Source organism: Solanum pennellii, chromosome 2 (genome assembly GCF_001406875.1).
Source record: "Solanum pennellii chromosome 2, SPENNV200".
Taxonomy (NCBI): Eukaryota; Viridiplantae; Streptophyta; class Magnoliopsida; order Solanales; family Solanaceae; genus Solanum; species Solanum pennellii.
In genome coordinates this window covers 58861778-58885232 of record NC_028638.1, presented here as the reverse complement: position 1 = coordinate 58885232, position 23455 = coordinate 58861778, and the positions used below count along the sequence as shown (strand labels likewise).

The window sequence follows — 23455 nt, the reverse complement described above, 5'->3', positions numbered from 1 at the left end:
TATATATATATATATATATATATATATATTGTAGTTAATTATTTTAGTTATAGTTTGGTTGGTCAAGTTTATGGGAAGCAAAAAGTGTATTTTAGAGAATTAAGGTGTTTGATCAAACTTTAAAAGAAAAAATGAAGTGTTTTTGAATAGTAGTTAGGGTCGAATAATGTCAAAAGTATTTTTCAGAATTATTAGCCAAATATATTTTGTTGCTCTCCGATAATTCATTTTTTTTTTAAAAAAAACAATTTAATAAAAAATTCCTTTGTCAAAATAAGCAGATTTAAAAGCGGTTAAAGCTTTTATTAATTTGATTTGGTGATTAGAAGAAATTATAAAAGCAAAAAAAAAATATAAAAGTAAATTTGTGTAGGTAAAAATAATTGATTATAATTCATTATTTAGATTTATCGATATGTTTATCTTTATCCAAATAAATATAGGACGGTTTACGATCAAACTTATTTATTGAGTTTGACATATCCAACGTCGACCATTCATTAATCATTAATAATTCACTTTCTTATGAATGCGACGGCATCTGGAGAATTTTATTTTATGATCAAGTGGTCTCAAGAAATGTTCCGCAAACGAAAAACTTAATTATTTAAATATTTTTGTTGTGCTTTTTCTTTTTCAAATCTTGTGTGAATGTTCCTTCAATTTTTTTCCTTTTTTGAAAAAAGACACTTTCCTTAGCCAATCTTTAAAAAAAAAAGCTAAAATCCTTTGGTCAACCAATATTTTGGTAATATAACTCAGAAAGATGTGATTTTGACTCCGATAGAATAGTTGGAATTTCTCTATCTTTATTGAAAAATTTTGAAGTTCTAGCTCTCTGATTAGTTTAAACTGTAGTAATTAGAAATGGATCTGCAATGTACGAATTCAGATTAATCGAACTCCAAAATACTTAGTTTATATAGTTAATTGACTTGGAAAAAACTAATAAAGGGGAGCTACTATCTATATATCTTTCACAAGGGTTATTGTCACGTACTGGTCAAATACAAGGCAGAAAGCAAATCGGGAAATACTATAAGATAATGTTTTTTGAATAAGCGTGGGTGCACGAACACTCCATTGCTACCTCTATAAATAATGGTGAAACTATAGCACCATACTCCCATTATTAGCTACTCTGTTTTCTTCTACGTTAATTATTTTTCCTTGAGAAAGATCACATACTAAAAAATCACGAAGGTGATAATGTCAGGGCTCCGTGATCAACTACTGGAGAAGAATGAAATATCAGATAGTTACTATCATGTTGATCAACATAGCGATTCAATGAAGGTGGAAGAACAAAACAATGACATTTCTGATAACCTGGACAATTCAGAGAACGATTCTCTGCAAACCAAACACTCCACGTATGTCTATATCATAATTCCCCAATCTTTAAACTAGAATTAATTGAAACGTCAATCGACTATATCTTAAACTTGTCAGTAAATTTCATTTAGACACTACTATAAAATATTCCAATTGATCACGTGAACACATGATAAAGTGTTGATCAGGTTTTTCAAGTGCTCTAATAGACCAATTTTATTATATGTATGAGTAGTTCAAATGTACTGTTTTGTAGGTAGAGTTCTGACTGATAATATTTCTGCATCTTATATTAATGACAGAGGTAGCCCTGTTGACACGGGAACCGCATGGGTTTACAGAGATGAAAACGGAAAACAGTTCTTTGAAAAGCAATTAAGCGAAGATGACATTACTGGCGATCACTTAGAGATACCCAGGAGATTGGCGCATTATATACAGAGCTTGAAATTAAAACGCCGTGTTAATGCTGGAGAAAAAACACGGAAAGTCAATTTGGTAGGAGAAAATGAATGTTATTACTTCACTGGACAATGGAAGGATTTCGTAATGGAAAATCAATTGAAAGCTCATAAGGATTTGGTACTTCTTGAGATTTCTCAGCAATTGGGCCTTCGAATAGGACACACTTGTGACCAAAAAGCTATTGACATGAATAACCCTGTACTGCTCAGACGTTTGTCTAGAGCTGATGTAAAAGCCCTATATATAAAAAAGTTGAGTGAACGATATTCGTTTAGTCGTGGTGCTACAGGATTAATAGAGATAGAACCAGTTGTTGAGATGAAATTATGTTCGCAAATTGTGTACAGATATGGTGGCCGTACTAATGGTGTAATGTTCATAGAGCTACCAAAGAAAGACGTAGAAGAGAATTTGGGTCGCGATCTTCCTCTTCCTGCAGCAGGCGGAGATATTGCCCTGCCTTTATTTGATCCTGTGGGGAACAATTTGGTAGAGATGAAATTATTGCATACTGAGATGGGTGATCAATACCATCTTGGAGGGGGATGGGAAGTGTATGCTGCAAAACATGGCTTATTAATTTCTGATACAATTTTTCTTGACAAGGTAACCGTGCAGGTTGGCAATGATCATGATCAGCTGAATACTGCACAGTTTTCGTGTCACTATGAAATTACTTACCAGAGACGAAGACGAGGAGGCACTAAAGAACAGAACAGATCAGCAGCACCTGCTAATTCCGTTAAAGATGTAGTTCGTGTCACCAAAATAATAAGTGAGTCATCAGAATATGAAGGTGATTCGTCCTGGCTCCAATACTGCACTCCATAGTTTAGAATTTCAGTTATAGGCGAAAAATGTACCCACCTTTAACCTCATGAGACCCCATCAATTGTCCATTCCCCTGTCTTGTACTCCATTTCATTATTGATTTATTGATGTTGAGTTCCTGGTTACTTATAGTTCTACGTGTTTATAAGTTGAAGATATTTGTTACATTCAACAATAGTGCATTGTGTATAAGTAGAAGTTATTTGCCACATTCAACAACAGTGATAACATAGCAATTTTATCTTTCTGAGGTGATGCAATTATGGTTAAAACAACAACTCTCAATGGTGTTTGATTGAAGGCAATTTTATTTTAAAGGGAAGACCTTTTGCACACATCCAGTACGAATAATTAAAATATTATACATACTCTTAGAATGTGTAGTCTTAAACTAAGCCAAGTAAGAACCTGTCACAGAAACGTGCTAAAAGGGAAAAAATGTGATAAATAAATTGAAACACATAGAAGATTAAAAATAAACAAAGTATGTCAATGCAGAAGAAAAACAACGTCGTAGTAAGAAGTTAAGATAAAACAAGTGAAAGGAAAAGAAAGAAGAGAAGTTGAAGTTGTTGAAAGATTGGGAATGAGAATGAGGCATGAGAAGCAGTAGGTATGAGATCCTGGACCATAACCCTTAGTATCATTCGTTGTCCTCGCTCACAGTGTCCTGCTGCTCCACTTATGAAATAATAATAGCCAGAATGCTCCAACGTGAACATGGTGTTCCCACTGTTGGAAAAGAAATGAGGCTGTGTTGAGTTGCATTTCTTGTAATCTTTATCGGTCACCTCCATCACTGAATCCTTCTTGTACTTGAAACCTAAATCCATCACCAAATTAAACATGACTTCCTAACAAAAACTAGCGAGTAATACACATATATATATATATATGCTTACGGATAGTGTCGCCAATTTTGAACCTCATAGCGGAAGCCCAGTTGTTGTAAAAAATTGTGTCATTTTGGGGAGGAACTGTCCAACCAGTAGTATCACCAACTTGGAATTCCATGGATGAGGCATTCACTAATTCAAGAGAAGACGTAATAATAACTAAAATTGAGATGAACAACACGTTACCAAAACAGGTCAAAGCCATGATATAGATTAATTAAAGTAAAGTTTGGGAAGATAATGAGAAGCAGAAATCTACAAGTAACAGTTTCATTTTAATTTTACGTATAGGGGAACAGTTATTAATAGAAGAATACGTGCACATAACAATTAACGTGGGCCGTGTGGGAGGGAAAATGGAGAACGTGGTTGCCTTGCTTTTTACAATTATATCGTTTTTAAAATACTGAAAAATCAATTAAATAGAGGGACCATCTCAAATTATCTCTTTCAAATAAGTAGTACTTTATCCATTATAATCTCAATTCCGTTTTTTAAAGGTACTTATTAATTTAACCTAATTTAGCCATTTGCTACCTATATTTTCAACTTTCCAATAAAAATCTATGAGTAACTTTCACGTATAGTAAATATAAAAATCATATTTGTATATTATAATTATAATTTGCATATGGTCCGTAATAAATTTCATTCATGTAACCTAAGAGCTAAGATGAAAATTGTACACTATTTCTATATTGTAAAAATAATTAGTAATACAATAAAAAGAATAGAATAAGTGTAAAGGTAAATAATGGAGCATGAAAATTGAACAAAAGGTGCAATAAAAAAATTAGCACAGTGATTTGCAGGCTATTACACATTGAGGAGTTTACTCTGCACACAAAGCGCTCACCAGAGAGTGTTCACCCAAAGGTCAAAAACTGTAACAGCTGCGGGTTATTATGGAGTTAAAAAAATAAAGTATATTTAGTTAATTGAATTCATTATAAAGAATTCAGAACTAAGAAACATTTTCATTGATAACTCCAAAGAGAAGAATGGACTGAAAAAAAAAAAGAAATTAGATTTGGTGTGGATATGTAGATAACCAAACTTGTTATTAAAAACTATTGAGGTCTAGTTGTAAGTTCCAGAAGTTATAAACTAATTATAACAACCTCAACCCTCCCGTGTCTGTCTAAGCAGTCCTTAAATTATTTACGGTGTATCAAAATTTGATGAACTCTTAACATAAAAACATTATAAATTTTAATACTTAACAATTTAAAACATTATAAAAAGAAGTAACTGATTATGCACATACATTATATGTCCAACAATGATTGTTTACACGACAATTCAAACTAGTTCTTCTAAAAAAGAAAAAGAAATTATGCATGAACCTAATAAATTTTGGAGGTTATATGTGGTTTTCCACGATGGATCACCTAAGTCGATAGCACACTAAATTTTGTTCAACTAACTTCAACTGACAAATGTAAATCTCAGCATTAATTTGAAAAATTAATATTGCTATTTAGGCACCCTATTAAATACCCAACAGCAGCTGTCTAACCAATAATAGTCCATTCTCCCAGCTGTGCCCATACAGGTGAATTAATAGACTGCTCCAAACCCATCGCGTGTAACACTCCAAGATTCAATCTTTAGATCTATACGCTTCTTTATTTATATATATAATTATCGTCTTTTCTTGCCAAACCACTGTTTCTGCCACTCAAACATGGAGTCTTGCATCTACCATCAGCTCAAATCCCAGCCTGTATGGCTTCTTTTGCTTCTTTCTTTAGGTTTCTTGAAAGTCTTGTGCTTTTCTGTCATCTTTCTCAAATGGGTCTATGTCAATTTCCTCAGACCTGCTAAGAATCTTAAGAAATATGGGTCATGGGCACTTGTTACTGGACCTACAGATGGTATTGGGAAGGGCTTTGCTTTTGAATTAGCTCGAAAAGGGCTTAGTTTAGTTCTTGTGGGTCGTAACCCTGATAAACTTAAGGATGTTTCTGAATCGATTAAAGCTAAATATGGACAGACTCAGATCAAAACAGTCGGCGTTGATTTCTCTGGTGATTTGGATGAAGGGGTTAAGAAGATTAAGGAGACAATTGAAGGATTGGATATTGGGGTTTTGATTAATAATGTTGGGGTTTCGTATCCTTATGCTAGATTTTTCCATGAAGTGGATGATAAGCTGTTGGCAGATTTGGTTAAAGTTAATGTGGAAGGGACTACAAAGGTTACTCAAGCTGTTTTGCCTGGTATGATTCAGAGGAAAAGAGGAGCAATTGTTAATATTGGTTCTGGTGCGGCTATTGTTATCCCCTCTGATCCTCTGTATGCTGTTTATGCCGCAACTAAAGCGTAAGCTGAACACTCTCTACTATCTGCATTTTCTTTCTATAATTTATAAGAATTTGGTTTGTTGTTTCTTTCTGGATTGGCTGATAGCAAATGATTGCACCAACTTAATAGATAATTCATAAGTTGATAAGACATTGAAGCCTACTAGAAAATCTTACATGTAAACTATATGCTGATATTCCTAAAGTACACATGTAAACTTAACATTTTTGTGCAAACGGATGGATTTCCAAACACCGAATTTGAGTGGAGATCTGATTGCTAATCGAAACGTCCTCATCTCAGAGATTGGATGACATGAGAATCTTGATGTCCTCTATTTAAAAAAGAGAGATCAACCTGTTCCTGGGTGAAGATTCATAAGTATATCATCAGGTGAAATGCCTTTAAGCTAATTTGAGGAATTGGTGATAGTTTTACATTACCATTGGTTCTGTGTTTTGAATAATGACAATGTTTTAGACTTCTAGGACGATTTGTATTTTAAGCATGAAATAGTAGCTATTCCCTTATATTCTTTAGTATGCATTGAACTTTTTGGATCTATATTTCAGATACATTGACCAGTTCTCCAGATGCCTCTATGTAGAGTACAAGAAGAGTGGGATTGATGTGCAATGCCAGGTATATGTTAACCCTTGGCTTTACTGGTTATTAATAAGTTCTCTAAATGCCTCATGTGATGATCATTTAGATACTGGGTTTTTGATCCCATTTTTCTTGTCAATTTTGAAAGTTGTAATCATATTCTTTTTATGCTGGCGTAAAAGTCCCATCTGATATTCCCTACTGGTCGTATGCCCTATTGCCCTGGATTCTTCTGTCTTTTGCTTGTTTGTATATTTATTCTACAAGACGGAACACATTTTAGGAGCATACAAATAGTCTGGTATCTATTGGATGTTTGTTGGTAGAGTTCAGTAATTCACTATGGCTAGTTGTTTGTTATGGTCAAACATGTGAGGCTAACTAATATAGAAGTGTTTTAGGGGTTGAATTTCTGAATAGTTGTTATGTTGATATGTATAAATTAAAATTTTACTTTTTCAACTTTCCCCTTTATTATTAAACATTTGGAGTGTGATTTTTGTAGTGAATGAATTTGTCTGTTGGCATCATCTAGTTCAACTTCATGAATTGAATAAGATCTTGATAAAGTAGGAGGACATCCTGACATCCTCCGTTACTTTTTTTTTTAACTTTCCACTGATGCGACATGATTCGTGGTTTTCCAAATTATAGGTGCCGTTATATGTGGCAACAAAAATGGCATCAATCAAAAGATCTTCATTTTTTGTTCCCTCGACTGATGGTTATGCTCGGGCTGCCCTGCGATGGATTGGTCATGAGCCAAGGTGCACACCTTACTGGCCCCATTCTCTTCTGTGGGGTGTTCTATGTTCATTGCCAGAGTCGATGGTTGATGCTTGGCGTCTGAACTTCTGCATTGGAATTCGAAGGAGAGGGCAGCTGAAGGATTCCAGGAAGAAAGAATAGAAAGCATCTCCTTTACCTCATTCCATATCTTAAAGTTTGATTAGTAGACAATTACTTTCCGTCTCTATTTCCAATTGGGTAATGCTAGTTACTGTAATGCAACAAGAAGCTTGATTCTGTTCTTACTCATTAAACAAGGCCTAGTGTTATTTTTGCAATTTTAGTTGTAGGCTGATTGAATCAAGAGCGGTCTAAAAGAAATTCCAACTCTTAAGATACTGTTTGTATTTATTCTTTGAGTTTGATGTTGCAGAATGAATTTTCAGTATGGTGTTTATTTCAGTGTCCTTTTTGCTTATTTTAATTTTACCATAACTAGATCAAAATATTATTCCTGTGATTTATCAGATAATTTGAATATTGGGTGAGGTTTTCTATGAGTACTGTTTTGAAAACATTGGCTAAATTGTTACAATTGTACATTCTCAGCCTTGTTTACCATATAAACAGAAGGGGAAAAGAGAGTTTTATCTAAGTTCAGAGGAAATATTTAATGAACTGATGCACATATTCATAAACTTTGTCCAAGAAATATAAAATTCATTACTAGCAGGAAGAACTAATTAATGCTTTCAAAATAGTCTTCAATCTAAACCTGTTGACTGAAAGTGCACAGACAGATTAAGCAAAGCATGCTAGTGGATAGAATTCATGCAGATCTTATCATTGAATTTCAACATCTCTATCAGTATCTACCAGTTGAGCCTCTTGATCACTCTTGCCATTTCTATTCTTGAAAGATTTCTCGCTAAACATACGAACAAACATGCTTTTTGACCTGGGAGTTCTTCCAGCATCTTCTGATTTTCTACTATCACCATTCTTCTTGGCCAGTTCTTCTAAGATAATCTTGATGCTACTCTCAAAGCGGCGCTTGAATGTTGGAAATCTTGATATAGATTTGGTGATGCCTCGTAGCCTTAATGAAAATTCAGGAGGAGTTAATACAAAAATCAGAATGCCATGAGTGGTAAAAACATGGGAAAACAAGGTTTATCACCTTCGAGCTAACGCCTCAAACTCAGCTCGCCTCAGTTCAGATTCAGGTGGTGATCCAATATTTAGGTCCCTCAACCTCTCAGGATCACCACTCAACAAAACCAATTTGCCAAGGTACTCCTCATCGCTGTCAGAAAGATTTCCGGCTTTGATCTGGTCTTTGATGATCAAGAGTGGATTGAAAAACCACTCCGCGAAGGTATCTCTAGGCCTGTTTGTGCTAGTTATTTCAGTGCTGTCATCATCTGCAATTAATGAAGGTTTACATGATCAGTCTCTTTCTATAATCCCAATTTTTAACTAAATGGTCAAAGTTGCGTATTTGACTTACTTAACAAAATACCAGCACTGTTGGCTTTAGCAGAATGTATAAGGGTCTGAAGGATGCAATAGGCAGGCAAACCAATGCTAATGACTTGACCACTGTCTTTACTAGATTTGGCATCTTCAATGTCTTTTTGTGTAATTACTCCTTGAGATACCATGATTTCGCCATGACGTTGACAGCCCTTGAATAAGCCATCAAGAAGCTACAGTAGTAATATATGTTGAGCGCAAATTAGCACCAAAATTCACAGCCAGGTAATGGTGAAGCATCAAAAAAGCAAATAACTTGAAGAATACCTCGAGGGGCTTCAACTCGAGTATGGGGACATTGATGGCGTTTGTACTAGATGGTGGATTTCTGAAAGAATCAGGCCTTGATAAAGAATCTGCACGAGAGTTGGTATTTGATGCAGTCTTCTTTCTGTACTGAGGCCTGCATGAATACCACAGATACATGGAAGCTATCAAAATTATTTGAAATTAAATATAGTTTTGTCAATTATCACAGTTCTGGAGGTCTAAAGGTTATAGTTATTAGAACCTAGGAAAGCAGGACCCTTCTGGCATGTCTAGCACATCATTGCTATATTCATCATATATGGACAAGGAAGCAACGATATAGCAAAGCCCTGCCCAAAGAGAACACTCCTGAAGTAGAAGGCATTGGTAAAACTTTAGCAGTTCCAGAAATGTATAAAACACAAGAGGCAATTTTGAGATCATTGAAGTAAGGAGTTGGAAGAAAAGGAACAAAACCTGATATACAACTACTCCTGCATAAGCGCCTAGAGGGACACTTGCTAATATTGATCCAAAGAATGCAGCAATAACAGCCAATGGCCAGAGTAAGATAGCAAGGCCAGCAAATGGTACACAGATTGTCTCTAGAAAAGGCCCTTCTCGGCCTATACAATCTTGAAATAAACGACGCCACCCCTTGACAAGCATGTAAGGGAATTTGCAAGCAGCAATTAGCATGATCATTGGCATATCAACCACGAGTCCTAGTTCCACAGCTAATAGCGCCAAAGGAATATAAAGCACCCTGCAATAGATTGCATTGTAGCTTCTGAGAAAAAAGAAAATATCTCATAAAGAATTTATACCCAGCCAAACCCCCAACATATGCTTGCAGATAAACAGCATAAGTTGAATCCATGAGAATCGAAGAACATTTTTGTCAAGGAACATAGCAGACTTTTTAAAATGTCGTAAGTGCAAAGACCTACAACATGCAACTTCAGACTAAAAGAATTGTAGCAAAGTACTGAACATTTCCAAAAACAAAATGCATCTGTGTTTCTGTTTGTCACAAGAAGGAGACTAAAACTTGCTGACAAGTAGAGTAACATATAGTATACCAATGTTTCGGTTGTCATAAGAATAAGGACATTTGACTGGTTAACAAGTAGAATAACATCTTCACCTCATCCTGGTTGTCCTAAGATAGCTAGAAATCCCAGGGGTTGATGGTTTTATTTTTGTCAGAATTAAGAGAAACTAAATAAGTGTTTTAAGATTTTGCATGAACTAACTTGACGCTTCACTGATATTCAGAAAAATCGTTGACAGTGTAAAGTGTTATAAGCAAAATATATGTGGAAGATGTAAAGATGCTATGAACAGTAAGTATATACTTCTTATATTTCTTTTTGTATAGTTTGCCATTTAGTCACAGGGATATATTTTTGGAATGAACTAATACAAAAATAGATCAAACCTACAGGGAAAGCTGGAGTTTTGAAAATTCTTCTGAAACGGAAGTTAAAATAGGTGAAATGTTCTAGGAAAATAGGGGACATTCAGATTCTCCATTCATGTTTTTCTTTTAGGCTAACCACCATACGAGATATTCTCTCATCTGTCGTGCAAGCTTCTGTAGCTAAAATTACACCACCATCTCTACCCTGTCATCACATATGGTAGGAGTTGTCAAGAAAACTTTGAGGTGTAGGTTTCAACTGACAGACATGTAAAAGTAGAGCATGTAATTAGCAAACAACGGCAAGCTGCTTTGTTGTATATTTCCAATACAAGATACAATTCATTAACTGAATTGACATACTAACTAGTTATCTGAGACTCTCTGATAATGAAAGATATAAGGTATGGAACTATAGAGAAAACTATCAAATTTCAAATTGGACAAAGACGGGAAAAAGAACTTTGAGATAGACGATTCAACAAAACCTGATCTCGTAGCATTTTCCATCAGGAGGTTCTTGAAGTCGGAAATCATCCATGATTGAGAAATAGGAATGGTATAAGACATCCTTCAAATCCCTAACAATGGTCAAGCTTCCTTTCACTGTGTCCCAGGTCCCATCCTACCATCAGAGTGAACCAATTCACAAACTCAAAGTCAAAGGAAAATGAGAATGAGATATCAACAGTGTAGGAAACAGGAATCATTAATACATACATATATACTGTGATAGAAGGCATTAGTCGTCCTTCCATCCACTGCTTGGAAAGTGGCAAACACTGGTGAAAGGAAGCCATAAGCAGCCCCGCCAATAATGCTAGTTGCAATTCCAATGAACGGCCATAAATATAAAATAACAAGGGCACATATGCCTACTAAAAATTTTAAAGCTGGACCTAGTTGCTTTGTGCTGCAATTCATCAAACAAGGTGGAAGTCATTAAAGAGCATCTTTAGACACATAAGGTTAACCATGAGAGCTTAAGAATGCACCTCCATATACAGTAAAATGTATAGAACAGGTGCACTGGCCAAAGACCCAAAATAAGGGAACAGTTTCCGACAGTGAGTATAATAAGGACGATAGGGAACACAATGACACCTGCAAAGAGTAAGTAGCATAAACCAGTCATTTCTATGACTAGCTTTGGAACAGTAAAACAACAACAACTTACCTGGTGAGTGGGATCTGGGGAGTATAGACCTTACCCCTACCTTGGGAGATAGAGAGGTTGTTTCTCAGCTCAAGTAAAATCATTTTAAAGCAACAGAGATGAAAAACAAGAAAAATGAAAAAAGTATGCTAATTGGAAAAAGGAAAGAAGAGACAACAGTGACATCAGTGTAATTGAAGAAGAAGAAAAGAACCTTTCAAGACACCCAAAATAAGCAGGCTAATGAAGTAAGGTAAGAAACGAATGAAGTTCCACACCGAATCAAAAACCCCCCTTGGAGGTTCCATTCTTATGCTTCGCTAAATCAAGAACCACTCGATCTTTACACAATCACTAACAAGGTACAACCCCTTTTCACAAATCAATTAATCTTGGAAAATGCAACCAAAAATCTCGGGATTTTGCTGAAAAAAATTGAGTCTTTCCGTAGTCAGTACGTAAAATGGAAACAAAGATGAAGATGTGGATGTGGGTTTTGAGGATATTTGAACAAAAGTTGGCTAACTGTCAAATTATTGGGAAAAAAAAAACAGTTGCCAATGCGTTTTGAGTTTGCAGAAAAGAAAAAGGAAATTATTTTTAAAAAAAAAAAAAAAAGTTGATAATAATGTTTAGAAATGGGACACCATTCTATTATATTCCTTTATTATCTTTTTTTTTTCTTTTCATATATAAAAAAATATAAACGTATAAAATTTCCAGCTTTGCTGAAAGTAACAGCCTGGATTTTTGTGATTTGAGATTCAGACAAATTTCAATAGCAAGTCATCTTGTCTGGCCGAGTATTAAATATTAGACAAATTATTTTTGGAGACGTAAGAAGAACATGATTTTACAGAAAAACAATAATTTAGTACTATTCAAAAAAACTTTGACTATGCTATAAAATATTTTAGATATGTCAAAAATTGTACAGAAACCCTTGAGGCTTGATTTATATGTACTTAAAAAAAATTAGCCTTTGAAAAACTAGATCAAGCATAATATAAAATATATTCGATTATATTTTAGTGTTCAAAAACCATAGGATAAACTTTTGATTTGTAAATAGGACAAAAGTCTTTGTTTGTCGAAACACATAAGAATTCAATTCACTCACCTATAAATGTTTGACTTAACGACGTGGCTGGTTGCCATAAGGGCATCACTCAGATCTACACTTTCATGAACGATGATGCTGTCACGATGAAAATACTTTCTTGAATACTTAATTCCTTAATTATTAATGGATCTGTATGTATTATTATGTTTGTTAAAACATTTATAAAATGAATTAATATCAGAGTTCGGGGGAAAAAATTTAGCATATGAATGGAAAAAGAAAAATTACTTCATCCCCTCACTTTAAATGTCATTGCATTTTTTAAAATTAATTTTATTAATTTTCTAATTTAAGTTAGATTATATTCATAAGATATTTTAATTAAAAAATTATATATATTCAAAAATTATACAAAAAGTATTATGAATTACAAATTCTTATATATCAATATAAAAAATGATATATATTCAAAAATTATACAAAAAGTATTATGAATTACAAGTTCTTATATATCAATATAAAAAATGATATATCATTAAATTAATATAATTTGATTTTAAAAATTAAAATTATGATTATGGACGAAAATATATTAAATATTTAGAATTGTCTGGTCGAAATGTCCAAAAAGTCTTCAGTATTGAGTTGTCCTAAATCCTAATTGGTCCTCGGTATACCAAATAGATAAATAACAATAATAATAATAATAATAAACTAATTGTCCTGATTGGACTTTTAACCTACTTCACTCGCTTCTGTAAATAAAATAATAATAATAATAGGCTAGATATTGGAAGTTGTAATTATTCGTTTCGGGAACAATATATAGTTTAATTTGATACGGAGTTTAAAAAAAAAATGAAGTCTTCTGATTATATGATCTTAAACTAAAGTTATATCAATATGTATAAAATTGTTTTTTAATTTGTAATTGTAAATATATCATGTGAAAAGTTATTACTAAAAAAAATCATTCTTTTTGAAATATAATAAAAAGGAAAGATAAACATTACTCTCCGTTCGGAATTGTTTGTCATGTTACGCTTTTCGAAAGTCAATTGACTAATTTTTAAAATTAAATTAGATCACATTAATTTGATATTTTAAACAAAAAAATTAGATATTTTAAAATTATATGAAAAATACTATAAATTGTAATTTTTTACATATTAATATGATGAATAATTACATCTTAAAATGTTAATTAAAATTTTTATAGTTTAATTATAAAAATATAAAATATGACAAATAATTTCGAACGAATGAAGTATCTTTTAAAAGGACGGACCAATATAATACTCCCATGGTCCCTACTTATCGCTCGCCATTTTACAAGTTTAGATTTCACGTGTGAAAATATGACAAACGAAAAAGAAGTGAATAAACAAAAAAAATATCTTATGACTATATTTTCCGTTTATATTGTAATTTATTATTTTATTTTTCATAAGTGCAAAAGAAAATCAGGCATCTATCATAAAATTTTACTGGAAGATGAGTGGAAAAACAAAAATCTTCAAAATAATAAATTTAAATTATTTATTAAACTGAAAAAGAAAAAATAATTATGTGTGGAAAAAACAAATATACCCTTTACTTTTTAAACTTTGCAAAAGAACTAAATAAGCTTAAGTGAATTTTTTTTATTTCTGTCATTTATGTAATTATAAAAGTATATGTGAGCCACTATTTTTAAGGTATATCAAATCTTTTTCTTTGTTAAAAATAATATTTTTATTTCTGTCCACTTTTAGTGTTATAGTTTTTAACTTTTTTTTTTTTGGGAGTAAAATAATAATAATTTTGACTAACATCTTATTATGTGTTTTTTCATTATCTTGATATGTAAAAATAAATGGAATTTGCCGTACTTTTCGTATAATTTTTCAATATTTAATTTTTTTTAAGAAAATATCAAATTAATATAATCTAATTTAATTTTAAAAATTAGTCAAATTAACTTTAGAAAACACAACATAACAATAAAAATGAACAGAGCCAATTGGTTTAGAAAAATGTCAAAAATATCATTTATTTCGGACAAAACAATTAGTATGACTAAAAAAATTTAGTTCAATAAATACTTACGTCAAACATATGTCAAGTGAAGCTACGCAAGGAATTGATTCTAGCAAGCTTTTTGGCAGTTGTACAAGAAGAATATAATATGTTTCCTCAAATTACCTGTCAGCCTGAAATTCTATGGAAACAACTCTAAAGGGTTTCAACTTTTTCAGTACAAAAGGAAAGGGTTTCAACTTTTTCAGTACAAAGGGAACAAAATTAGCAGAGTTGGTACATGCCATCTCACGCCAGCAATAAGTATGAATAAACTATATCCACTAAAGCTAGGACAAAGGGAAAGAATCAACTGGTGTTTTCTGTCACGGCTGAGTTTTGAACCAACACTCTCGGAGGCATGACTGTATTTGATTCGCAAATTAAAGGGAGGCATTGTATAAATTTATAATAATATGATGGGGTGGTTGATATATTGAAAGTGCAAGAGAAAAGATGAATGCTTGAATCCAGGATAGAGGTGAAAAGGTAAATGGGATAAGCCTGATTTTGCATCTAAAGTCAATCAACTAATGTAGCTTTACACAAGAGGAAGCATACACTCTCTGTTGAAAACAGCACAACATATAAACAATGAGTTGTACACTTACACACACTAGCAATATAAAGTTGTGCTTATCATGTTCCTTTTGTCTGAGCAGTAAAAATTTCATCCCTGTCAAAGGGCCTGCTTCTTCTAGGAACATCGGCTATATTACAGAATTCAGACAAACTTTTCCTGATTTGCACTCGTTTCTTTTTTTCTGGTGGGCGGGGGCCAAGAATGCTTAGATCAATACTTGCACTATATGCCTGTGTAGATGAGATGACTGCATCATAAGCCTTTGTAGAAAGACTAAGGCCTTCAGTTAGAGCTCTCACATACAACTCATATGCTAGCCTCGGCTTGCCATCATTGGCGAGAGCCTCAATTAGCACTTCATAGCTAACCTCATTCGGGGTTATGTTTTGAGTTTTCATGCGCTGAAACCACTCGTATGCAACACTTTCCATACCATTCCGAGCACATCCACTAATAATAGCATTGAATGTAACAACTGTAGGCTCAACTCCAGTAGTAACCATCTCCTTGATGATAGAATCAACTATGTTAAATTTCCCTCGAGCAGTGTAAATTGATGCCATAATAGTATAGGCATACAAATTTGGCTCGATCCCCACTTTGATCATATGTTTCCAAACCTGAAGAGCTTCATCATAGAGCTTGCCTTTTTCTAGAGCACTGAGCAACGCTCCATAGGAGATAACTGTAGGTTTTTCACCTTTCTCTACCATTCTCCTAAATATCTGCACTGCAGCAGATGTTTCTGAAGCCTTGGAACAGGCAACAAGAACGGCATTCCATTCCCTACTGCTTGGTTTAAGCCCCTTCTCTTCCATTTTATTCAGCAACCTAACACCCCATCGCCAAATACCTCTCTTTCTGGCTGCACTCAGCAGTATGTTAAAATGAGAAACTATCAGTTCATATGACATGTTGTTTGGTTTAGGCCCCTTATCCAACAAATCCTCATAAATTTCAAGAGCTGCCCACCATTTTTTCGCCTTACCCATCAACCAAATAATATGGTTGCAAACGGATAGGCTAATATCTGTATCCCTCTCTCTTATCCTATTATACAGTTCTTTTGCTACAACATGATGTTCTTCACGAGTACAGGCCCACACTAGACGTTCATATTCTGCACGACTTAGTTGGAGCCTAGCCCTATCCATATCCGTTAGTAGTTTCAGAACATTGGTGTTTGCATTTTTACCCTTTACCAGCCACTGCCGCATCACCTGGTAGCAAATTCGAACTATGAAATTCTCAAGCTTGGCAAATTCATCCTCCCAGTTTTCTTCCTCAATATTTCCTATTTCACCATTTTGATATTTCTCTCGTGTCTCGACAAAGAAAGTTATAGCACCAAATCCATCTTCAAGTCTCCGATAAGCAAACAAGGCAGTGGAATAGGATGCAGGACTAGGAGTGAGTCCCTTCTTTGGCATCTCCCTGAAAAGATTGAGAGCTTCAAGTTCCCGACCTTGTTCCATATAAATTCTCATTAAAGTATTGTACGTCACAACATTAGGCTGCACTCCTTCTGAAACCATATCATCCATGACTTTATCAACAAAATCATACTTCCCCGCCTCTTTTATGGCACCTAAAAGACTGTTATAAATGAACACATTTAAGCTAATAGAGCCAATATTGTCCTTGCCCCTCCTCCTCCTTAACCACTCAACAAGTGCCACAGCAGAGTTCAGTTTCTTATCTTTACCAAAACCTCTAATCATAGATGAGTAAACTTGAAGGGGCAATTCAACCTTATCCTTAAGAACTTCATCTACCTCATCTGCAGTTTTGACAAAGTGCAAGCTCTGCGCCAGAGCTCGAACGTCCACCTTCTCACCTTTTACTATCCCTGCCTCATCCTCCTCACTTCCAACATCATCATACTCAACATTATTAGTCAAGTCCCCCTTTTCTTCCAATTGAACACAAGTGAAACCCTCAACCCCACCCTCCCCACTAGTGAAAGATAGTGAATTTTGTTTTACTATATCACAATCAATATCTTTCTCTCCAGAGGCTTGTGCCAAAGCAAAAGATGGGCCAAAAGAATCCTTCTTTTGGGGGCGAAAAGGAACGGATTCTGTTCTCAAACAGAAATCTTGATTTCTAAACTTAGGCTTATTCCTTATAGATACATGATCAGAGGTAAAATTATGTGAGAGAGAGTATGCAAGAACACAACTTTCAGTTCTCCGCCAGGTAAAAACTGAAGTAGAAGATGAAGCCAAGTCTTGTTCAGAGATAAGGCAGTTTGTTCTTGAAGACCAGACATTTAGATAAGGCATTTTGTTCAGAGAAACTTAGCAACAGATGGAACTAAACAACCCAAAATTCAGAAAAATTACATTGATGATTGCGTAAACCCCCCACAGGATAATAAAACAGAGGAGCAATTGCTGATAATAATCTTCAAGAATCAAAAGAGCATACCTTGAAGAAGAAGAAATTGAAGTTGGGTCTTAGAGATTTTGGAATTTTGGTTTTCGACCATTCATATTATTGCTGATGATTTCAATTTGCCAAGTTAGTGAGTGTACAAAGTAATCTGAGGCTGAGAAAATTCTGCTGACAAAGGAACACAAATGTCGTAAGGAGCTTCAACTGACCCACTGGGCTCTAACAAATTATTTGGGCTCAAATGATCCATCCATACCCACAAGTGTACATTCTATTGGGCCACAAATCATTATCCGCATATAACACATTTACTTCATATGAGTTGATCTTTAATTTTTGCTCGAGTTTATTTTAATTTTTGTACTTTGTCTTGTGAAGTATAACTTCTTTAAGAAACTAAAGTTAATTGTGAAAATATAAAATTATTTGTTATGAGGACAAAATTTTGAACATCAGCATAAAATAGAGGCAGAAGTGCAAATGAACCCTTTATGGAAGCCTTGAATTACAAATTTACACATTTCGCAATTCCGCCAATATATTTGCAGTCTATTAAAAAAAAATTGAAACATAATCAACAGCTATTTATGTTTTAAAAAATATAAATTTAAGGTGATGTCACTTACTTAAATATTTAGACGTCGTTTGAATTGTAACTGAAAAAAAAGTCACTTGATAATGTGAAAATATAACTTGGACCGCGAAAAAAATACTCCAGCATAGTGTTTTATAAATGGAAACTTTGATCCCTATATGTGACACTCAAGCATATTGTGACGGAGTTTCGAATTTCTAATTGATCATTTCAAAAGTAGTTTTATTTATACTTTAATCTCTTCTATACTTCTGCATAATTAATTTTCTCTTACATTCTCACCAAATTAACGTAGATTAAGATTCGGCTTAATTTGCAGGTAAAAATAAATAAATAAATAAATTAGACAAATTTAGAATTTGAAAACTTTTTGATGCACCATTATGATCTAAGTTCAAATATGTGTTTTAAGCTAAATTTGAATCTTGATCTCAGAGGTGGTTTCTCTAACTTATATCAATAAACACAAGAGCACACATATGTTTTTCACGAGTGCACTTTTAATTATATCCTATTTTCTTCTAGTTCATCAAAAGATATATTAAATCAAGCTAGTGAATACACATGTACCCTTCCTAGAGATATGTGGGTCCACCTATTGGTTGCATAACTAATTATAAGGCGTAGCCAAAATCTCGAAGGGATTTTATTCTTGGATCTCCACATGTTTTAAGTTCTAAGTACCAAAAAAACAATAAGCATAGGCCAACTAGCTAGAGATCAAGAAAATTGTCTAATTAAATCTAGTTCCAAAAATTGTTTAAATGATCAGAAAATAGTGTACTTTGGATTTGGCCAACCAAAGAATCTGCAAATATAGAAATATTCTGGGAGGCGTTGGAAAAGGAATCATATCTAAATCCCATCTAAAAATCTTTGACCTATATATTACAAGTGTTTGAGGTCTTGAATTTAAAAAAGGTATAATAACTTGTTTTGCTATTTTAAAATAAGTGAATTGTTGAGATAATACGCACTCATTCAAAAAACAAATATTAAGATAAAATAAAAATTACTTTTCACTTTTGTCCTTCTAGATATTCTCAAACTGTTCTTCAAAATCAAAATAATTTAAAATAAAATCATGAATATGACCAATTAACTCTCTTGAAATTATTACCTTAAAAATGTAAATAAGGGGCAAAATAAAAAAATAAAAAAAATCAACACGAGATCTAACAATTCACTTATTTTGAAATAATAGAAGTAAGATTTCGAGCGTAGAAGGTAGACTTGTGAATTGATGATCAATAACTAAAATTTTGAATTCACCTCAAGTTCATCTATCACGTGCACTTTACGTTTCCTCAAGATTGTTAAGTTGGTTATATTGAATTAGACACATCAACACTTGACACTTACTAAATTTAACTTGGTTTGTTAGCACAGAGTATCACTATCTGAATCTTTTTTTTTTCTATTCCAAGTGGAGTTATGGTAAATAGTCAAAATCTCATCTCATTAATCACAACATTTTCAAATGATTGAGCTATCTAGAAATATTCGTCTTTTAACTTGTCTTACCAAAAAATTTGTTATTTTTATCATTAATTATATATCACAGACTAAAATCAGGCTCAAATAGACAAAACGAACATGGAGAATCTCTAAATTATATTTGGTTGATTAATTGTGTGGTTATATCATATCAAACCACTTAAAAGCTATGCCTAATTAATTAGATCATCGAGTTCCTTTTTGCAATAATTGTTGTCACAAAGGAACAAAAAACTGCCATTCATGTAACATGCAAATACAAGACAAATAAGATTTTATTGATGCTGCTTGTTGTAGAAGGCTATCAAGAACCATCATTTTCTTTTTGGTTTTATTTTTAGTGCATTCATTGAAGTCTGATTAAATTTTAAATTATTCTATTCAAAACTTGAATATATGAGATTGCTTCACGATTTTTGTTGATCGAAAACAATATTGTATTATGAATAGATTCATAAATCAATTCTTCCTTGGCGTGTATTTTATAACAAATAAAATAGAAGGACGCATTACATTATTGATTGAACATACTTTGTGTTGTAAAATCCAAAGGGAAGAAAATGAAATAATGGGCCGACAAGAATCCTTCTTTTTTTCAGACATGAGATTATGGGTCCTATGAATTTTCCCAATAATCGATTCAAATGTTTTCATGCATATTCCAAACCAACATGTGGAAGCTGTCCACTCCACTCCTAAGTTTTTCAATTTTCCATCTTTTAATAAATAAATTATTTTCAAAATGTTGCTTTTAAAGCAATTGTCATGCACTATGGGGACACTCTTATCTCTTACCTAATTTCAATTATGGGTAATTCCAATTAACATTAGAAAATTTTTAAATATTGGTTGGAAAGTGAGCTGATTAATTAGCTTGTTAATCTACAAAATATTTTAGTTTAGTGGCGGATTAAAAATTTCTTAATTATGAATGCTCAACTATTTATAATTTAAAGTTGATATCAATAAAAGCTCAATTTACATATTCATACAAATTATTTCAATGTTGTCTCCAAACGTAATGGGTGTTCAAGCACCCATGCACTTGAATGTGCATCCGCCTCTTATAATAATTTTACGCACAAAGCATGCACGAGATTAAAGTGATCAAATGGTTTAAGATTTATAATTACGAGTATGAGATACATATATGCTATCCTAATATTTTATTTTTTGATAAATTATTTATATAACCAGACAACATCTAGTGATCTTTAAGTATAATGAAACAAAATCCTCATCCTTAACAAGTACAATCAAGGAAAATTAGGTCTTATCTTACTTTTGCTTAATTCATTTTGCAAGTCAAATGTAATAAAAGTCGCAAATTATTTATCTGCTCAACTTATTCTAGATTGATATAAATAACTAAAAATCCTACAAAAAAATAAAATTTACGTTCAATATATTTACCCATTTTGAATTAGTTCCCAACAACTGTCAAAGTTATTTTGACTGCAAAACCACTCCCATCTGTGGGAGAACTGCCCCCATCAACTAACTGTAAAACTTGTTCTTTATTCATTTGAAAATGATTCTTCTATATATATATATAATTAAAAAAAAAAGGAACTTTTCAATGAGAAAAAAAAAATTTGTGGTGGTGGTTGAGGAAGGAACTAATTAATTAGAGGGAAAATAAATGAAAGCTTAATTAATTTGTATGCGTTTTGTCGTTTGTAGCTTTCTTCATGCACATGGGAAGATACCTTTGATAACCACCGAATTTTCTCCAAATTAAACATATAGAGTATAGACCAAATTAAAGGCATTTCAATTTATTTATTATTATTATAAAAGGCACTCAATCATAACCTCCTAACTCTTATCCCTCTCATATTAAAATTGAACAACTAACTGGGGAAATAATTAATTCGGATGACAAAGTAATTAGAGGAATTAATTAAGCTGTTTCATAGTCAATTACTCAATTAAGTATATTTCATTTGACAATATAATTAATTAAATATTCTTTCTGTCTTCAATCTTTACCAATCTAAAGCTGCAACCAACTCCAACCTCCAACCTGTATTCAACTATAAGTGGATTTAATTAAGATCATATTCTTTCAAGTTTTAAAAACGTAACACGGAAACTTTAATTGATTTAATATTAGCATATCAAAAGTGTACAAATTGTACACGAAAAGGAATGAGAATATTAAGGGGACACAAAGTTAACAGCATTGAACAGACTTTTTTCGCCTAAATTTTGACTATATATTGATTGGACGACATTTAATTTAACTCCAGTACGTTGCATTAATTGTGTTTATCTTAAATAAAACAATATAATATAATATTAATAATAGGAAGGTGAAAATGAAATAATCTTAATTTCTCAAACAAAAACGTATGTTTATGGTGAAGTTAGTTAAAAGCATTGATGATTAAACTAGCCTTAGAAGTATAATTAATTTATTTGAAGCACCGACTAGATTAATATAATGTAGGGCCGCTAATGAAGCAGAAGCTGCCACCCACCCATGTGCCCCAAAATCAGCATATATTTGGCAGGCGCCCCTACCATTCTATAACCACCTTTATGTATCTAAAGAATTTATTCACATTTAATATTATTATCAACCAAATATATATATGTTATTTAACCATACTTGTAGGATTAGAGACAAAGTTATACAAAAACAAAATGTGAATGACTTCCATGACAAATAAGATTAAAAAGAAAATATTTCAAAAAATGAGAAAACAAAATATATAAAGATATCTATATATAAAAGGTTTGAGGTGTTAGTAATAATACTTTTTTTAAAAAAAATAAAGGTAGAGCAAAAAAGAATCGAAGAGAGTATGATGTATTTATACTCACTTGGGACATGTCATGTAACCAAATATTATTAAACTTTTATGCGAAAAAGTAGTAAGAATAGGCTAGTCTCATTTTCTCCTTACTTAATATTCCTTCTAAAATAAGTTTCGTGATAAAATTCGTGATTAAAAAAATGAGTAAAAAATTTATGTACTCCGATTCTTAACTATATTCTTATATTAAAGAAAGTTATTCTTATTAATCGTATTGAATTCTCAAAAAAATACCTGATAAATAAAAATAATTAAATAAATTATATCTTGTAATTACATTATTTTTAATGAATGTAAAATTATAGTAAAAAACGATACTTAGATGGAGAATATTATTTACTATCTACAAATCTTATTCTTATTTTTTTTTTTTATGGATTTTAGTTTAGGAATCAAAAACCTTATTTTTATAGTATCCGATGTATTAGTGACAATGATAAATGTTAATTCCATTCAATGTTATAGTATCAGATGTGTTAGTGACAATGATAAATGTTAATTCCATTCAATGTTATGAACTATCTAAGGTATGTCTATATGCCTTTTTGGTTCATTGGAATTGGAACTGACATATAGATTGTTATATTTTCTTACGGGGTGTCCAATGACTTAGTGAAAGAATGTCATTTGGTTATATTTCATGATAATATGAATATCTCCCGTCTCATGGTTCATGCTCAATAAAGAAATTAAACTCTAAACTGAGAAGAAAGAGTAGGGAGGCCAAGAAGGCCAAGTCTTATGAAGGTGGTTTTCTAAGAAGAGGTTAGTCTTAGGCCTCTTTGAGGACGACGACACTGGTTACTTCTTCTAGGGTTACTCCCAAATATGACAAACTTGATATCACTAAAATTGGAATTGCAATCGTTAGCTACTGAAATTGGAATTTCAAAGATTTAAATAGTCA

General features: G+C 32.6%; 5 protein-coding genes across 5 annotated transcripts; 2 read left to right on the top strand and 3 right to left on the bottom strand.

Annotated features, from left to right (window-relative positions):
• The first annotated feature begins 1026 nt into the window (after positions 1-1026).
• Positions 1027-3135, top strand: LOC107010664. Its single transcript, XM_015209955.2, has 2 exons — positions 1027-1373; positions 1638-3135. The coding sequence occupies exons 1-2, from the start codon at positions 1210-1212 to the stop codon at positions 2629-2631; spliced, it is 1158 nt and encodes a 385-aa protein (XP_015065441.1). The 5' UTR covers positions 1027-1209; the 3' UTR covers positions 2632-3135.
• A 7-nt stretch (positions 3136-3142) lies between these two features.
• LOC107010720 (mavicyanin-like) lies at positions 3143-3787 on the bottom strand. Its single transcript, XM_015210007.2, has 2 exons — positions 3534-3787; positions 3143-3454 (listed from the first exon to the last, which is right to left on the bottom strand). Exons 1-2 carry the CDS (start codon positions 3730-3732, stop codon positions 3156-3158), a joined length of 498 nt encoding a protein of 165 aa, XP_015065493.1. The 5' UTR covers positions 3733-3787; the 3' UTR covers positions 3143-3155.
• A 1255-nt stretch (positions 3788-5042) lies between these two features.
• Positions 5043-7631, top strand: LOC107010971 (very-long-chain 3-oxoacyl-CoA reductase 1). Its single transcript, XM_015210254.1, has 3 exons — positions 5043-5852; positions 6407-6476; positions 7095-7631. Exons 1-3 carry the CDS (start codon positions 5215-5217, stop codon positions 7347-7349), a joined length of 963 nt encoding a protein of 320 aa, XP_015065740.1. The 5' UTR covers positions 5043-5214; the 3' UTR covers positions 7350-7631.
• Positions 7632-7821: 190 nt separating this feature from the next.
• LOC107010970 (uncharacterized membrane protein At3g27390) lies at positions 7822-12159 on the bottom strand. The gene is made up of 10 exons (XM_015210253.2): positions 11748-12159; positions 11373-11481; positions 11098-11290; positions 10866-11002; positions 9432-9720; positions 9217-9323; positions 8973-9108; positions 8680-8878; positions 8350-8593; positions 7822-8268 (listed from the first exon to the last, which is right to left on the bottom strand). The coding sequence occupies exons 1-10, from the start codon at positions 11839-11841 to the stop codon at positions 8013-8015; spliced, it is 1764 nt and encodes a 587-aa protein (XP_015065739.1). The 5' UTR covers positions 11842-12159; the 3' UTR covers positions 7822-8012.
• A 2971-nt stretch (positions 12160-15130) lies between these two features.
• Positions 15131-17824, bottom strand: LOC107011328 (pentatricopeptide repeat-containing protein At3g46610-like). The gene has a single exon (XM_015210785.2). The coding sequence runs from the start codon at positions 17520-17522 to the stop codon at positions 15294-15296; it is 2229 nt and encodes a 742-aa protein (XP_015066271.1). The 5' UTR covers positions 17523-17824; the 3' UTR covers positions 15131-15293.
• Between the last annotated feature and the right edge of the window lie 5631 nt (positions 17825-23455).

Bases quoted from the DNA above. Each gene is read 5' to 3' on its own strand.
- LOC107010971 (XM_015210254.1), top strand. From the start codon at position 5,215: ATGGAGTCTTGCATCTACCATCAGCTCAAATCCCAGCCTGTATGGCTT. The intron at 5,853-6,406 runs GTAAGCTGAACA...TCTATATTTCAG, and splicing joins GTTTATGCCGCAACTAAAGC to ATACATTGACCAGTTCTCCA. The intron at 6,477-7,094 runs GTATATGTTAAC...TCCAAATTATAG, and splicing joins GGATTGATGTGCAATGCCAG to GTGCCGTTATATGTGGCAAC.
- LOC107010720 (XM_015210007.2), bottom strand. From the start codon at position 3,732: ATGGCTTTGACCTGTTTTGGTAACGTGTTGTTCATCTCAATTTTAGTT. The intron at 3,455-3,533 runs GTAAGCATATAT...TGATGGATTTAG, and splicing joins CAAAATTGGCGACACTATCC to GTTTCAAGTACAAGAAGGAT.
- LOC107010970 (XM_015210253.2), bottom strand. From the start codon at position 11,841: ATGGAACCTCCAAGGGGGGTTTTTGATTCGGTGTGGAACTTCATTCGT. The intron at 11,003-11,097 runs GTATGTATTAAT...CTCTGATGGTAG, and splicing joins CCTTCTATCACAGTATATAT to GATGGGACCTGGGACACAGT. The intron at 9,721-10,865 runs GTTTTGTTGAAT...AATCTATTGCAG, and splicing joins GGAAAATGCTACGAGATCAG to GGTGCTTTATATTCCTTTGG.
- LOC107011328 (XM_015210785.2), bottom strand. From the start codon at position 17,522: ATGCCTTATCTAAATGTCTGGTCTTCAAGAACAAACTGCCTTATCTCT.
- LOC107010664 (XM_015209955.2), top strand. From the start codon at position 1,210: ATGTCAGGGCTCCGTGATCAACTACTGGAGAAGAATGAAATATCAGAT. The intron at 1,374-1,637 runs GTATGTCTATAT...TATTAATGACAG, and splicing joins CTGCAAACCAAACACTCCAC to AGGTAGCCCTGTTGACACGG.